Source organism: Acinonyx jubatus, chromosome B2 (assembly GCF_027475565.1).
Source record: "Acinonyx jubatus isolate Ajub_Pintada_27869175 chromosome B2, VMU_Ajub_asm_v1.0, whole genome shotgun sequence".
NCBI classification, from domain to species: Eukaryota; Metazoa; Chordata; class Mammalia; order Carnivora; family Felidae; genus Acinonyx; species Acinonyx jubatus.
In genome coordinates, this window is record NC_069385.1 from 114,931,435 (window position 1) to 114,948,832 (window position 17,398).

Here is a 17,398-nt window from a genome sequence, read left to right on the forward strand (position 1 = left end):
ATTGTGACCTGAGCTGAAGTTGGCCGCTTAACCGACTGAGCCACCCAGGCTCCCCAGGAAGGTTTTTTTTTTTTTAAAGTTTGTTTGAGAGAGACGAGAGCACAAGCCAGGGAGGAGGAGGGGCAGAGAGAAGGGGAGAGAAAGAGAACCCCAAGCAGGCTCCCCGCTGTCAGTGCAGAGCCCGACGCGGGGCCCGAACTCCCAAACCGTGAGATCACCACCTGAGCCAAAATCAAGAGTTGGATGCTTCACTGACTGAGTCACCCAGGCGCCCCAAGAAGGGCTTTGAAAGACACAAACAGAGGACAGGGATCCAGAATAGTGGTGGGATGGGGAGTGGTCAGGGAGGGTCCCCCCCTAAACAGCTGGAGCTGAGTGAGTGTGCACGTACACACGCACGCAGGGACAGGGGAGATGAGGAAGGCCACTGCAAGGCATTGGGATTTTATTCTAAATCTAGTGGGAGTTACTAGAAGGCTGGGAGCAGGAAAGTGACTCTCTCTGTCCCACCACACTGCACAGAGGAGAAAGCCGAGGCTCAGACAGGGCACGTGAGACTTTTAGGAGGTGATGCAGTCAACGGCGTTGGTAGAACTGGCTTCGGACTCTCTGCACAGTGCTCTCTGTCCTTCCCCAGAGTGTGAGCCCTGTGTTGTCGCAGTGCTTCCTCAGAGTGGGCCTTCCCTCCCTCAGGAGGGGTCTGGAGGCTGCCCAGGAGGCTCTCGGGGTGGGGAGGGGCGGGGTGGCACTCACCGGGCCAGGTTCATCATGGACTCCTGGATGTTGTGACCTAGGGCGGCGCTGCACTCCCCAAAGGAAACTCCCAGCTCCTGCAGACAGACAGGGGTATGGGTGCCCTCGGGGAGCACACTGAGCATCCTGGTGGCCGCCCCCACCGCCAAAGCCCTGGCCATCAGACAGAGTCCCACCCAGTACGTCCCTAGGCCAACCATAACAAGCGAGGCAGCCCCTTCTCCGTGCGGCCACTGGTCCCAGCCCTGGTCCTGCCCACTGGCCCTCTCCACCCTGGCCAGCCACCATGCTAAAGATGCCACCCCGGAAACATTCCAGAGCCCACAGAGCAATGGTGGAAAGCCCGTGTCCCAACTTGGAGAAATGTCCCTGGGGATATATTTTTTTTTTTAATTTTTTTTTTAACGTTTATTTATTCTTGAGACAGAGAGAGACACAGCACGAGCAGGGAAGGGGCAGAGAGAGAGGGAGACACAGAATGTGAAGCAGGCTCCAGGCTCTGAGCTGTCAGTGCAGGGGCCCAAACCCAGGAACAGCGAAGCCACGACCTGAGCTGAAGTCAGACGGTCAACCAACTGAGCCACCCCAGTGCCCCCCTCCGGGGGCATTTGAAACCATTAGTTGTGTGGGGTTTTTTATTTCAAAAATATTCAACTGGGGGAAATACTGGAAAATACAGCATTCAAAAAGTGTAAGTGCAGGGGCGCCTGGGTGGCTCAGTCGGTCGGGCGTCTGACTTTGGCTCAGGTCATGATCATGGTTCGTGAGCTCAAGCCCCACATCGGGCTCCCTGCCGCTCGCACAGAGCCCACTTGGGATCCTCTGTCCCACTCCCTCTCTGCCCTTCCCCTGCTCACACTCTCTCTCTCAAAAATGAATAAACGTTTCTAAAAATGTATAGGTGCAAAATATAAACCACTCCTGTTAGTGTTTGATATATATCTTTTTGTTCTGTTTTATTTTTTATTTTTTTATTGTTTATTTTTGAGACAGAGAGAGACGGAGCATGAACAGGGGAGGGGCAGAGAGAGAGGGAGACACAGAATCCGAAGCAGGCTCCAGGCTCTGAGCCGTCAGCCCAGAGCCCGACGCGGGGCTCGAACTCACGGAGCGCGAGATCATGACCTGAGCCGAAGTCAGACGCTTAACCGACTGCGCCACCCAGGCGCCCCTCGCTCTGTTTTATATAACCCTTTGGGGTAGGGTGGGCTCAAGGTCATTGTACTGTCGGATTAAAGCATATGCAATGGCTAGTTTGACGGGGCCCTGGTCAAATATCAGCAACCTCGCAGGATTCAGACGACCAGCTGTTCTTTTGACTTCTCGTTACATTGTAAGCATTTCCTCCACACCCTCAAATATTTTTTCTGGGACGGGATTCTTAATGGCAAATGCTAGCCTCTCCCATGAACCTCCACAATTTGACCACCACCCCCTGCCAAATGTCTGTTCTTATAAATAATACTGTAAATAACATCCTCACGTAAACATTCTTGATTATACATTACACGCGGGTATCCATTACTCTATTCTCTTAGGGATTATTATTTCTGATTCTTTCCTCAGGATGAATTGCCAGAGGAGGAATTACCACGTCAAAGAGATGAGCCACTACATTTAAGAGGGAAACATTCCCGCCAACCAGGAGCCACAGTGATGACCTCATGATTACGAGAAAAGAGAAGGGGAAGGAAATACAATATGGAAATGCCAAGAGGGGTTGTAGCAGAGGTGGGGCAAGGGGTGGGCTCTTTTTTCCGTCTCTATTATTCTCCAGAGTTTCTGGAATGTGGCCAAATTCTATTCGTAAATAAATAGTATCCACTGCCTGGTGGTGGGGCTTTTGATGCGCTCTCGCCAGAGAAGAATTTGAGTCGTAAGATAGAATAAATTAGAAGGAATGCTATGTTAATTAGAGACCAGAGAGAAAAGTAAGATTTGATTGGGAATTTTAAGTGAAGCTTTTAAAACCTTTCTTTGCTCGGAAGATAATTTTGTGGGGGTCAGAATGCTGTGTGGGGAAGTGCTAGTTCAACGTGAGGGTCAATGTCACGCCCACCATCACAGCTTCGCGTTTGGGCCCAAGAACAGGGTAGGTCAGAAATAGAGGGGGCCAGGCCGCTGTCCGCTGTGACCCGGCCTTTGGCAGGGCAGGGGCAGGGGCAGGAACGGGCAACGGGTCCTTCTCGGTTAGCCAGGCCGGGGTGACCCGTCCACTAACCTCCAGGGAGGGGTCTGCCCAGTCCAGGCTGGGTGAGGGCCTGATGCCCGGGTGCTCACCTGGGCCAGCTGCTGCCCGGCCTCGGTGGGCACCTGCCGTTTCTCCTCACAGTCCATCTTGTTTCCCAGGAGAAGCACGACCACCCCATCGGACCCTGAGTCCTGCACACGGAACACATTCCCTCAGCCACACGTGCTGGGTGTCTGCTATGCTGTGCCAGGCCCTGGGTGGACGCGGCCCCGCCCTCCAGGGAGCTGACTAAGCACACCCTGCCCCCCCCCCCCCATGACCGCCTTTCTGGGTCACACCCACTCCACACCCTTCGGTCGACAGTGAGTCAGCCCCTCCTCTCTGCCTACCAACTTGTCAGCCATTTTCCGAGGCCAGCCTCAAAAGTGCCTCCCATAGCAGGTCTTCCAGGATTGTTCCCGCCCATGCCCTTCTCTTCCTGCCTGTGCTGAACAGCCCGGTGCTTGATTACACAGGCCGGCTTGGCTCATTTCCTAGTGGTTTCATGACTACTACTACTGCTGCTAAGCTTCTGTTTACTGAGTGCTTACTATATACCCAGCATTGTGCTAAAGGCAATGATGTCAGTTAATCCTAACAACTGTCTGAGAGAAGCTGGAAAATCGAAGTTCGGAGAAGCTGAGTCACGTGTCCAAGGTCACAGAGTTGGGGCAGGGTAGTTGGGATTCACACCTAGGTCCTGTCAGACCCAGAGCCCAGCCTCCTTCATATATCACCTTATCCTGCTTCGTTGGCTTCTCTTCAACTAGACTAGAAACTCCCACAGAGAAGACAACACGTCTTCCTTCACACCCCTCTGCGGTGCTAGCCCATGCTGCAGAATTTCAGTATGTACCTGTCAACTAAGCGCACGGGGCGAGAACTAGAGACGGGTGGACGGACGACTTATCACTTAGAGTGTCGCTACACTTGCATTATTCCCAGGTGTTAAGAAGACACCCCCAAGCTACTGCATATAGGAAAGAAACGTTCATAAGATAAAGGAAGTAGTTTGTTTTGGAGGCGGTACTATGTGGTTGTGGTTTCTTTGTGTGACGATGCCCCCGGCCCATCCAGCCACCTGCCCTCAGTGGGTCACATCACCCACGAGTCTGCTGTGTCATTTGTAATCCTGGGAGAAAGGGGGGGTGTGGGCAGGGTGCAAGTTCCCTCTTGGTTCCCCAAACTGGGGCCAACCCCAGCAGCCATCGGCTCACCTGGAGACAGTCCAGCCAGTGGCGCACGTGGGCAAAGCTCTCCTGGGAGGTGACGTCGTACATGAGTACCACTCCATCAGCCTTTCGGAGTAGCTGCCGAGTCACGCTGTGGTACCTGCCCAGACGGTCTGCGTGAGGCCAGGCCTGGGGGGCTGACCCCATGCCCTGGCCTCTCCAGGCCTTAGCTACTTCGTCTGCAAAGTGGGGCAAGGAGCCTCACCTGCTTCTAATTGCTTCCCAAACAGAGTTTTCCTTCTCACAGGGTAGTTCTCGTTGAATAGGTAACGGTTCTCATGGCTCAGACTTCAAAAGGTACCAGCCAGCACCCAGTGAAAAGTCTGACACCGCACCCCCCCCCCCCCCGCCACCACCCCCATCCTGCCTCCACTCAGTCTCCCTCCCCGGGGGCAGCCAGGGTTAGCAGTTTCCAGAGGGATTTTATGAACACACACAACTGTATATGTGCATACACGCACACACATGGTAAACACAGTGTAAAGTCCTCACTGTATTCGTTAATGCTCAGTAATCTGAGCTTTGCTTTTTGAATTCGTAAAACGTCTTGGAGGTGTCTCCCCACGGGTGCACGGGGAGAACGCTCAATCTCTTTTGTGGCTTCATGCTATTCTACATATTGGGTAGAATCAGCTGGGCCACCATTCCGGACGTTTTGGTCATTCCCGGTGTTTCACAACATAAGTGATGTTGTTTTGAACGTGTCGAGACTACAGTCATGTATGAGTTGATCAGCAGAGTAAGTTTCTGGAAGCAGAGCTGCTGGGTCAAAGAAGATGTGGCTTTTTTTTTTTTTTTTTTTTTAAAGAGAGAGAGAGAAATAGCATGAGCGGGGGAGGGGGACAGAGTGGGGGAAAGAGAGAGGACGTGGGCTTTGATCCCACGACCCTGGGATCATGGCCTGAGCCGAAACCAAGAGTTAGACGCTCAGCCGAGGCGCCCAGGCTCCCCAGAAAATATGCCTTTTAAGTTTCGATCGCTACTGCCTAACTGCAAAGGGGCAGGCTGGCGTTTTCAGAACAGGCGATGGGCAGCCGTCCCTGCAGGCCATGCGGGGATGGCCCTGCCAGCTGCCCTGTCAGGCCGAGGGGCCCTTGGGTCACCTACCCCACCGGGGCTTGACTCACCTCTCCTTCCCCAGCCTCCTAAATCCTTAGGGGCTGGATACCTTTCATGCACGTGGTTGCCTCTTGCCTACGTTAGACTCTTCGGGGTCAGGGCTGCCCTCCACCCCGCTGTACCTCAGCGGCCCTGACACCACGATTACAGACAGGGCCGGTTACCTCTCCTGGCCAGCCGTGTCCCAGAGCTGCAGCGCGAAGCGCTTGTTGTCCACCAGCAGAGTTTTGACCCGAAAATCCACACCTAGGACACACAGAGGGCATCAGGTCCGCTTTTAAGTTACCATCCAGGGCTTCCAGCCAAGACCTGTCCCCGGTACCAGCACCTCAGGCTGCCGGGCTTCCCCTCAGCTCTCCAGATCCCATCCGTACTCAAGGGCCCACGTCTGCCAAGAAGCCTCTCCTGACCACCTAGCCTGTGGGCTTCACTGCCCCCACCGCACTCCCACACCCTGGTGGTCAGTGCCAGTTCGAGGCACCTTGCGTTGTTTCGACCTCTGTGAACATATCTGTCTTCCCACCTGTACAGCAATGTTTATTCCTCAGGTCCCTCAAGAAAACCAGTTTCATTATTTTATTTTTAGAATACTCCCTGTTTCGTTCCTAATTATGGAACAGACAGCAGGGTAGAAACAGACAGCCTAGGAGGGCGGAAGGAGCAATGATCAGGGATGCCTGACTGTGAGCTGCCCGCCCTCAGCTGCTAGCTTTGTGACCCCAGGCAGGTCACTGTACCTCTCTGAGCCTCCCTTTCTCATCTGCAAGATGACAATTCATTTTTAAAAAAATTTTTTTAACGTTTATTTATTTTTGAGACAGAGAGAGAGAGCATGAACAGGGGAGGGTCAGAGAAAGAGGGAGACACAGAATCTGAAACAGGCTCCAGGCTCTGAGCTGTCAGAACAGAGCCCGATGCGGGGCTTGAACTCACGGACCGCGAGATCATGACCTGAGCTGAAGTCAGACGCTTAACCAACTGAGCCACCCAGGCGCCCCATGCAAGATGACAATTTAAAATGACCCGCACCGGGGTGCCTGGCTGGCTCAGTTGGGAGAGCACGCCGCTCTTGATCTCAGGGTCTTGAGTTCAAGCCCCACGTTGGGTGTAGAGCTCACTTAAGTAAATAAATATCTGTTAAAAAAAAAAAAAGGTTTTAAAATAAAACAAAAGGACGCACATCGCAGAGTGGTTGGGAGAATTAAATGACTTATGTTTGAGGTTCAGCCCAGTTTCCGGAGGGGGTTCTTGGGAGGTGATCATTTTCACCATTATTCTTTTTATTTTTAATGTTTGTTTATTTATTTTGAGAGAGAGCACGCATGAGCAGGGGAGGGTCAGAGAGAGTGGGAGAGAGAGAATCCCAAAAAGGCTCTGCACTGTCAGCGTAGAACCTGACGCGGGGCTCGAACACACGAACTGTGAGATCATGACCTGAGCTGAAGTCGGACGCTTAACTGAGCCACCCAGGCACCCCTCATCACTATTCTCATCTCCCTGAACCCTAGCCCTTCAAATTTCCCAGGTCCACCCCTGCCGTGGTCATGCTTTCAGATCCTCTCTGTCCCTGGAGATATGAAGGTAAGAGTGAAATCCCGGGGAAGTGTAGAAAGTTTGGGGTGCACCTTCCTGCCAATCCCCACTTCCCAAGGAAATCCGGCCGAGTAGGGGGTGAGTGAGAGGGGCTTCTTTGTCCCTTTCCTACAGGGCCCACTGTAGGCCCCAGGCCAGCTCAGGAAAGGGGTGCCTCCTCATATCAGCCCTGAGCTAGTAGAGACTTTCCTCCGTCTCTTATGGTGACCTCCGTGAACACCTGCTGCTCTCCCCGGAGGCAGTCAAAACCACGGACCACCTCCCTCCCCCTACTGCCCATGCTCTCCACAGGAAGTGACCACCTGGGAGACCTGACTGCAGAATGGTGATGCAGAAGTCTGTAGCATTTACTTCTCTTTACTGCCCTCTTTCCTGAATGTCTTAGGAAGCCCAGGGTCTACAGGAACCTCCGAGATTGTCTAATCCAACCCCCGGTGATAATATCCAGCTTCGGCTTAAATACCCACCATGTAACCTACAAACGACTCTTTCATAACCCCCCCCCCATTACCCCCGCTGTTCTACCTCCCTGTCCACCCCCTCTTCAGTCCACCCATACGGCCCCCATACTGTCCCCCAAACATGCCGTTAAGAATAGAAGTGATCTCCTTCCCAAGGAATCTGCTATTTACATTAAGAGTATAACAATGACCTCTTTCCGAAGGAATCTCCCCAGGGAGAGAGTAATGCTGAACCCAGGAGAGGGTAAGACCCAGAAGAGGGTAGGGCGTGTGCTTTGAAGGCAGGAGACTATGGCTATGAACTTTGGGCCCCAGCGAGGGCAGGAAAGTTAACCAGGTCTTCAATGATCTGTTTCCCTCATCTGTAAAATGGGGCTATGGAAAATGCACATTCAGATATAACCCATTTGGCTCTGGCTCTGGGACTCCACCTAGCCCTGTTCTTCTGAGAGGGGGTGAGAATGGAAGAGGTGACGCTGAGTGGGGAAATGTTCAAGACTGGGGAAGCCAGAATCGTCCCCATGGATAATGAAGCCAGATGGATGGCAGCCACCAGGGGGCACCAAACCGCAGCTGGCCCTGGGACAGATTTGTCTCACCCACCTGGATCTCAGACACTCCCAAGCTGCCTAGCAGTGAGCGCAGGCTCGACCTGTCTTTTTACAATTTTGCAACCTGTGTTTTTCTTGATTGAATTCTGTGGGACCTTCTTATCACATAATAACGGAGGCAGATCATTTAATACAGGGAGGGCTTCTGTAAGGAATAAGGCATGTAAGACAGGCTTGGGCACCAATAACTTAGTGATTAATAACAGTGGCCTTGCAGACCCTGTGACCCCGCTCAACATCAGACCAGGCCTGCTATGAGTTCCCTACTCCCAAGGACGCTGCACTCTTAACTGGTTCCCCAGGTTAGGATTCTTAGAAAAAAGTTTGAGAACTTGTCTTAGAGCCTCTTGTGCATGAAGGCTGTCATTTACTCACTGGCCTGGCACTGGTCCCCAGACAGCCTGCACCCTGACTGACACGAACACACGGATCTCCCCCGTCTTTGTGCCTAAGTGGGTCTCCTCTTCATTCCTGAGCTTGCATTTCTGTGGCTCTATACGATGACAAGTGGTCATATATCCTGACGTTTTTAGGTAGAGGAGTCTTTGTGGTTGGGGACATTTCATTTGCAGGGGCCACTGAATTAGACATTATCAAATATTTACTTACAATAATAACAATAAAAACAGGGGTGCCTGGGTGGTTCAGTCAGTTAAGCGCCAGACTTTGGCTCACGTCATGATCTCGCAGTTGGTGGGTTCGAGCCCCGCGTCGGGCTCTGTGCTGACAGCTCGGAGCCTGGAGCCTGCTTCGGATTCTGTCTCCCTCTCTCTCTGCCCCTCCCCCCCTCAAAAATAAAGAAAAAACATTTAAAAAACTTAATAATAATAAAAAAAACTATTTATTGAGCACTTATGACATGCCAGATATTATTCTAAGACTTGACATGTACGGACCGAAGTAACCCTTACAACCATTCTAGGAAGTTAGCACTCTTGTCCCCATTATATGCAGATGAGGGTTTGGGAGCTCAGAGGGGTTAAATAACTTGCCCAAGTTCATACTGCTAGCCAGTGGCAGAGAGGGGATTTGAACTCAGGTACTAACTGACCCTACTCTAGAAATACATTCTGTGTAAAGTGTTCAACTTGCCCAAGACAACTTCCTGCCAGAGCTTGGCTAACTGGCCGGGGCGGAGGGGGGGGGGGGGGTTGATCCTGAACAAATGTGAGCGCAGGGACCCCCCGCAGTGGCCTGCCCACGGCCCATGTGGGCGGAGACTTGCTTGTTTTCACCATCAACCAGCATTGGCCCCTAAATTGCAGGGTGCTTTGTTGATGTGGCACATTATAAGCTAATCAGATCAATGCAGCAAAGCAAATTACCTATAATTAGAGATAATTAGTAAAATAGTAAGATTATGCCCACATAAAATAAAGTCTAATGCAGGGCCCGTGGCCAGGAGAACCTGCAGCTTCCCCGGAGACGGCTCTCTCTGGCCTTGCTCCAGCCCCTTGGCCCCCCGGGGCCCTGGGTTTCCCCTCCCACCCAGCCTCCTCCCTCCTCTCCCCCGCACCCCCGGCCCAGGTGGGCTCTTACCCACAGTAGCTGCCAGCCCAGGGGTGAAGGTGTTTTTGTGCAGCAGGTGTAGGAAGGATGTTTTGCCCACGTTTGAGTCTCCCAGGAAGACGATGTGAAAGAGGTAATCAGGGTTGGCTGGAGGCTCGTTGGCAATGAGGGACCCTGAGGATGGGGTCAGCTCAGCCTCCTTGGAGTCACTTCCTGGGTCTTCAGGCCTGTTCTCTGCCCTTGGCTCCCTGGGTCGTAGGGAGCCTTGTTCTTCTGTATGAGCAGCTGTAGGTGAGGGCATGGGGTGGGTTTCCAGCTCAACCATGGTGGGGAGGTTCTGTGTGGGCTCCCGGGGCCCTGCTCCATCCCCACGCTGAGCCCCCTCATGGGGAGAGTCCAGTGGAGGTGACTGTTTTCTAGAAGCAGGGGCCCCTGCTTCAGCCTGAGCCTGCGGTACATCATGCGGGCGAGGGGCAGGCAGACCGTCTTGCTGGGGGTGTTCTGAATGCCCCGTTTTCAGGCCATGAGCCTCAGTGGACTGCCCTGAACTGAGGTCTAGGCTTCCTTGATCCACCTGTTTCCTTTCCTCGACCTTGGGCTCTTCTTCTAGACTCTTGCGGGAAAGGGTGGGCAGGCCTTCTGGCCCGAGGACCTGGCTGTGAGCTTCTCTTGGCCCTCCAGGATGGCCCTCCTGCGCACCAGGGCCCAGCTGGCCCTGCTCCAATCCCTCTGTGGGAGCCCGACCCACAGGCTCTGGATCCTGGGAGGGCTCAGCCAGCCCCGGTGTGGGGGTTCCGGCTCCTGGGGACCCCAGTCCTGGCTCAGAGCCAGCGGCGTGTGGGTCCTGATGCAGGAGGGCCTCTCTCTGCCTGGGCGGCTTGACTGGGACAGGCCCGGGCTCTGGGCTCTTGTTGTCATCTGAGTATGAGGCCTGGAGCTGTTCGCTGGGCCCAGCTGGGGCCTGGGGAGGAGAGGAGGTCACCGGAGGAGGGGGTGCATCCTCCAAAGGAATGAGCATTTTGAGTGCAGCTGCCACTAGGCTCCCTGACTCCTCACTCGGGGCCCCTGGGGAACTCCCGTGGAAGATGGCCTCGGGGCCGGGCCCTGACGCTTCCTTAGGTTCCAGGCTGTGAGGCTGGACAGGCTGCTCTGGACTGATGTCCTGCCCACCCACGTCCACTCCTTTCCCCTCCGTGGCCCTGGAGGGCGCCCCCGTGGGGCTCCTTGGAGCCCCATCCAGATCTGAAGGTGGCCCCTGACCGAACGGCAAAGAATGCAGCTCCGAGATGGAGATCTGCCTGACTACTCGGGGCGTCTGGGGGCCTGCCGGGGCTCTCGGGGTGGAGGGTGGGCTCCAGGAAAGCTGCAGGGCTCTGCGCGAGGAGGTGTTGAAGCTGTTCAGGAGCTGGTCCCAGTCATCCTCATCCCCAAACAGTCCAGGCAGGGTGGCCTCCTCTGAGGAGACTGCCTTGGTGTCTGGAGCTTTCTCCTCACCTGCCCTGGGGACACCAGAAAGGGTTTAGGAAGCTAAGGTCAGGAGAGGGGCAGATAGATGTCATACCAACCCCGCTTACATGTCTCCCCATCGGTAACGCCTCACAGCTGGCCCCCCTCCCGGTCTCTCTCTGCTCGGGCAGTCCTTCTCACCCTGCACACACCCCCTTCCTCCCCCCCAACCAATCCTGCCCATCCTTTGGGGCCTATATGAAACCTCACCTCCTCCAGGAAGCCTCCCCTGACCATCCTGGCCCATCTCACTCCTCTGGGCTGTAACAGGTAGAGTGAGTACCTGCCTGGGGTCCATTACCACACTAGACCGTGTGTGTGTGTGTGTGTGTGTGTGTGAATCCCAGTTGTGTGACCTTGACACATGACTTTCCCCTCTCTGTGCCTTACTTTCCTTGTCTGAGAAGCGGGCATGAGACTGTCAGCCTGGCATGGTTGTTGTAAAGCTTAAGGAGGGAGATTCTGGGGGTGTTCTGGGTGCTGACCAGAGCCTCAGAGAACTCCCTCACCTCTCTCAGGAAGCCCCAGGTCCCCACCTCAGCCCAGGGATGGCAGCTACTTGCCTTGGTTCCTCCTCCGTCTGCCAGGACACGTGGCCCCTGGCGGCATTCAGACGCCCCCTGGTCACCTGCAGTCGCTCCTGCGCCTCCTCCAGCTGCCCAGCCAGGTCACGCTCGGCCTCCCGAAGCTGCCGGTTCTCCGCGTTGGCCTCCTGATGTGTGCTGCTGAGGAACTGGACCTGGGCCTCCAGCTGCAGGAGGCAGGGTGTGAGAAGGGGAGAAGCCCAGCTGCCTTCCAGGGCGACAAACAGCCTCCAAAGGCCACCGTGGGGTACAGACCCCAGGCTTCTGGGTACAGACCCCAGGCTTCTGGAGACCGAGCTTCAACATAACATTGGGGGGGGGGGGCGCCTGGGTGGCTCAGGTGGTTGAGCGGCCGACTCTTGATTTTGGCTCAGGTCATAATCTCAGGGTTCGTGAGTTCGAGCCCCACGTCGGGCTCTGTGCTGACAGTGCGGAGCCTGCTTGGGATTCTCTGTCTCCCTCTCATTCTGCTCCCTCCCCTGCGCGCTCTCTCTCTCCCTCAAAATAAATGAACTTTAAACACACACACACACACACACACACACACACACACACACACACACACAGGATTGGGGGGGGGTTACCCCTTATTGGCCTAACAAGCTCCATTACCTCCCACCCAGGAGAGACATTTGAATTGCTGGGGTAGGGAGGAGAGAGGGAATTGTATAAGGAACACACACTGCAGCACCACAAGGGCCTGCCACGTGAATGGGATCACACCCTCCTCTGCTCAAAGCTCTGTGATGGTTGCTCATCCCCGAACCCCATCTGGTCCGCTGGGAGCTCCCGAGCCAACAGCAAATCACATGACTCGGAGATGGCACACAGCTGGAACACTCAGAGGGGAAGGTGAAACCTGCACCGGGGCATCCTGGGCCTTGCAGAGTCCCTCCCACCCCACTGGGTCTCGGGCCTCCCCCTTCACTACTCCCCCCTCCCTCTGTCTGCTCCAGCCACAGGTCTCCTGGCTGCTCCTGGAACATTCATAGCACGTGTCTACCTCAGGACCTTTGCCCTCGCTGTTCTCTCTGCCTGGACTGCACTTCCCCAGATGTCACACGGCCCACCCCTCATCTCCTTCAGGTCTTCGCTCCAATGTCATCAACTCAGTGAGGTCTTCCTGGACTCCCCTGTCAAAACCTTTCTATCCCCCCAGCCTGCTTCTCTTCTTCTCCTTAGCATTATCTCACATGTTATAGATTTTACCTGCTAATTTTGTTGGTCATCTATCTTCCTGACTAAGGCTATAACTCCATGGGCAGGGGTTTGTGTCTGTCATGTCCTCCAGAACCTAGAACAGTACCAGGCACTGGTAGGTGCACCATAAATAATCATTAGGTGAAGGAATGAATGACCTCGGGGGAGACCCTTCACGTTGGCAGGGGATGGGACAAAATGGCCCCATGTGGAAAGTCCAATCTCCTCCCTTGGCCGAAGGGGTCTGCCTCCATTTCCAAGGAGCAGCTGTTGTGGAGGCACCTGGAAATCAGCCCCTTGGGAAGGTGAGACCAGGTGACAGGGCCAGTCAAGGCAACGGTGGGAAAGGCTCTGGGAACCTCGTCCATTGCTGAAGGACAGCTGGTTGTCCTGGCGAGTTTACTAACGATGGTGGTCTGGGAGTTGAGAAAGGAAGGGATGGTAGGGCAGGGTCTCAGACCCAAAGACTTAGTCACAATGCCAACTGGAAGTGACCACAGGCCATGAGCCCTGGGGCATCAGGGCAGCAAGGAGCTAGGTCAGACTCAGAGACAGTAACAACTGTGATGTGTAAAGCACCTACTATGTGCCAGGCACCACGCCAGGCCCTCAGATATGGCATCTGTTATCATCCCAGCAGCCTTTTATTTATTTATTTTTAAATTTTTTTTAACGTTTTTATTTATTTTTGAGACCGAGAGAGACAGAACATGAACAGGGGAGGGGCAGGGAGAGAGGGAGACACAGAATCTGAAGCAGGCTCCAGGCTCTGAGCGGTCAGCACAGAGCCCGACGCGGGGCTCGAACTCACGGACCGCGAGATCATGACCTGAGCCGAAGTCGGACGCTTAGCTGACAGAGCCACCCAGGCGCCCCTCAGCGGCCTTTTAGAGCAAGAGTTCTGATCTCCATTTCTGATGAGGAAACCAAGGCTCAGAGAGGTTAAAAACCTGCCCAAGGTCACTCAGCGGACAGTGGAGACAAAAGCCGAATACCACCCTGCCACTGAGCCTCTCCAACGTTGAGCTCTCACATTTGCCCAGTGCTTTCCTGTTTCAAAGTGCTTTCCCATTTATTACCTCATTTGACAAAACTAGCCTGGGAGATGCAGTAGATGTGGCTATTCCCATTTTACAGATGGGGAAACTAAGGCCAAGACAAGCAAAGTTGTTGCCTCAGATTTGCATGGCTCTTAATTGCAATGGCAGGGATTTGAACCTGGACCTTCCCAGCGGTCCCTCGGCACTGCCTGGCCTCATCTCAGCAAAGGGGGCCGCTCTTATACGGGAGCCCAGCCAGCCCCATGAATTCTCAGGAGATGGGTGTCAGAGCCTGTGCTCAGAAATCGGGCTCCCGGGGAAGCGCTGTCACTCACCTCCCTCTGGCCCTCAGTCAGCCGCTGAAATTCACGCTCCTTGGCCTCCAGGACCTCCTGCATCTGGGAGCTGAAGGCCAGGCTCCGGGAGTCGCTCTGCAGAGCAGACAGGTTTCAGCCCCAGCGCTGTACACTCTAAGCCCCAGCAGGGCCGGGCCTCCCCACACTCCACCTCATCCAGGCCCGGGGCCTGGGTCCAGGACGCCCCAGCAGGGAGGGATCTCAGGACAACTTCCCTGATGCAGGCCTAGATGGTGGCCACAAGGAGACAGGCCCGGAGAGCGAGGCCTGGCAGAGACGGGCAGGGGGCTCAGGCACAGCTCTCCCCACCCCCTCTCTCGGGAATGCCAGCCGGTTGGAGGGGGGGAGGGCAGTGACAGGACCTACTCCCAGCAGCCTCCCCGCTGCCCCCACTGGCCGGTCTCTGGCCCCGCTACTCGCCCCCGCAGCAAGTCCAGGGCAGGGGGGGAAGGGGCAGGCTGCCAGGGGAGGCCACCTCGGCCTGCAGCTGCTGCTTCTCCCGGAGGATCTGCTGTTCCATTTCCTCATAGAGCTGTTGCACCTCTCGATGGTGATCAGAGTCCCGCCTGGCAGGGGTGAGAGGCGGGCGGCACGTCAGCACCCCGGGACCCTGCTGCTGGCAGGGGTGGACTGGGCCTGGGTTTAGGGTCCATCCCACTGCTCACCTCAGGAGCCACTGACCCCTGCCACCCTGAGAGCAGTCATCCCAGTAATAGCCCCTGACCCACTCACCCCTGCCACCCCGAGAATAGTCGTGCCAGTAACAGCCCCTGACCCGTATGCCCTTGACATCGGTCATCATGCTGACTCCTGTAACCATCACCAAGATGTTGGTTCCCCTGGACCTGCCCCATGGTCCCTGTTGCCCCCTCACTCCATCGCCGCTTCCCGTGTCACCATCCCCACCCCCAAACTCAGACTCCACGCCAAACCCAGGGTTGCCACATGCGTCATAATCTACAAGAGCGATGTCCCTGGAGGTGGGTGCCACGGTGGCCCTGCACTGAGACACGCTTGCCATCCCCATCACTGCTGAGGCAGTGTCCTCCTCACCAGGACCCCCAAGCCATCCCTTCTTCCAGCTCAGCTCTGCCCCCCACCAGCTCCCGGGCCCTGAGGTGAACCCCAGGCCTCTATGCTTCTGGAGCAGAAGGAACCCAATTCGCATTCAGCCAAATGGCAGAGAGCACGTACTCCACACCAGCCCCACTCACTTTCGCAGGGTCAGCTCCAAAGCCTCTTTGTCAGCCTGTGCCTCCTGCAGGCGGCTGGTCATCCTGGCCAGAAAGCCCTCCAGGTTGCCTGCCAGCTGGGGCTCCTCCTGCCGCAGCTTCCCCCACAGCTGCCAGATCTCTGCCTGCCTGGGGAAGGGGGGTAGCCAGAGATTAGATATGAGGTGGGACCAGGAGGCAGGGGGCGCACTTTTCCATTTTAATGGCAACACTCCAGGAGACCCGGGCACCTGGGCCGCGTAAACCTCTTTACACCCTACCAGGTACAATTCAAGTTCCCACCTCCTCCAGGAACCTTGGCCAGAACCTCTCCCTTCGTGAACCCCCACAGCCCTTCATCTCTCCACGGTTTGGTGATGGATTATGGCGTGGTGGGGGGGGGGGGTGGGCCTCGGGGGCCTAACGGCCCAGGGTTTCCATTGCCTTCTCTCCTGTCCCGCTCTGTAGCTGTGTGACTTTGGTAACTCCCATCCCTCTCTGGGCTTGTTTGTAAAGTGGGGAGGCTGATACCTGCCCAGTAAGGTCGCTGGAGAATGAGACTTGCCGAGTGAAAGCATCAGTTTGGAGCCTGGCCCATGGCTGGCACTCGACAAATGCTGCTTTCACACAGATTTAATTAAGTCATGAAGCCAGATGCCGGAGGGCTGAGCCCAGGCCAAGCTGCCAAGTGGGCAGATGGCTCCCCACCACACCTGCCCTGCCAGCCTATACCCTAAGTCCCACGCTGCATGCCCCACCACTCCTGGCCCCACCTTCTGAGCGCCTGTCCTCACAGAGCCCCCTGAGGTAGGTAAACAGGCAACAGTGATTCCCTTGTCGGCCCTAAGAGACCCAGTGGGACCTGGGAGACGTGAGAGAGGCAGGGTCCCCCTTCTCTGAGCATGACTGAACCCCATGAGCCCAGGGGCTGAGACAGTTTGGAGAAAATCCCTCCCCATCTCCAAACCTGTCCAGCCCAGGGCCTCACCGTACCTGAAACCGCTCCAATCGGGGGATCCTCTTTGTGGGTCAAGAAAGGCACCCTCAGTGAGTCGTGTTTTTAAGAATGTGAGTACCCTGGGGAGCCTGATACCCCCAACCCACCAATCCTGGGGAGCAGTCATATAGGGCAGGACAGGGGGAGCGAGTGGTGGTGGGAGGGACTCCTCAAGAGCAGACACCCTCCACACGGGCTTCATTTAATCCCACAACTGCTCTTAAACTCACTGCAGCTGGGAAACAGAGGTCAAAGGTTAGGCCACTGGCCCACAGTCACACAGCTAACAAGTGGCCGCACCAGGATTTGCACCCAGCTCTATCTGGTGGCCTCCCACCTTGACACCGAGTCCGGGTGAGTCCTCACCCCCACAGACTGGCAGGGCCCCCCCCCCCACACAGCGCCAGCCAGCCTTACTCGGGAAGTAAGTGGCCTGCCCCCAGCTGCTGTATGAATGCGAAGAACGCCTCCTTCTCCTCAGGGTCAGCCTCCTCCAGCACTGGGAGGCTGACGGCTGCAGATTCCCTCTCGGAGGGCACTGGCCTCTTTCTGCGGACCCCGTGGGTGCTGGAGCCGAAGACATTCTCTGTGGGACAGAGGGGACAAAAGGCAGCAGAGTGGGGCTGGGCTCACCCCCCACCCCCCATCTCCCATCTTACCCTGCTTCAGCCCTTGGGGAGATAACTGTATCTGCGTTGGTCACATTTATACAGGGCCATGTTCATACATTCGTCCTATCGACCTTGGGAATCTACTTAAGTTATACTCCGCCCATTTTACAACGTGTAAATGCAGATTCCTGGCCTCCCTCTCTGTTGTCCCCCAAACTTTTGGAGACTCAGCAGACCTGAGAACTCTGGATGGCTTTGCTGACATTTAAGGCCGAGCTGTGCTTTGCAGGGCCTCTGCAAGGACATCACACGTTCCATTCCCTGGGCTGGAAGGTATACCCCTATTGAGAAGATCAGTGGAAATAATGTACCCTGCCAGCCTTGG

At 55.5% G+C, this 17,398-nt stretch overlaps 1 protein-coding gene across 1 annotated transcript in view; it reads right to left on the reverse strand.

Annotated features, from left to right (window-relative positions):
* RAB44 (RAB44, member RAS oncogene family) overlaps positions 1 to 17,398 on the reverse strand; it is a 33,160-nt gene that overhangs the window by 1,404 nt on the left and 14,358 nt on the right. The window contains exons 3-13 of the mRNA XM_053222878.1: positions 16,820 to 16,988; positions 15,409 to 15,555; positions 14,670 to 14,760; positions 14,174 to 14,269; positions 11,578 to 11,765; positions 11,220 to 11,238; positions 9,539 to 10,994; positions 5,499 to 5,580; positions 4,201 to 4,315; positions 3,034 to 3,135; positions 754 to 830 (exon numbers count right to left, since the gene is read on the reverse strand). Of these exons, the coding sequence (XP_053078853.1) occupies positions 754 to 830; positions 3,034 to 3,135; positions 4,201 to 4,315; positions 5,499 to 5,580; positions 9,539 to 10,994; positions 11,220 to 11,238; positions 11,578 to 11,765; positions 14,174 to 14,269; positions 14,670 to 14,760; positions 15,409 to 15,555; positions 16,820 to 16,988 (2,542 nt within the window). The remainder of the gene's footprint in view (positions 1 to 753; positions 831 to 3,033; positions 3,136 to 4,200; positions 4,316 to 5,498; positions 5,581 to 9,538; positions 10,995 to 11,219; positions 11,239 to 11,577; positions 11,766 to 14,173; positions 14,270 to 14,669; positions 14,761 to 15,408; positions 15,556 to 16,819; positions 16,989 to 17,398) is intronic.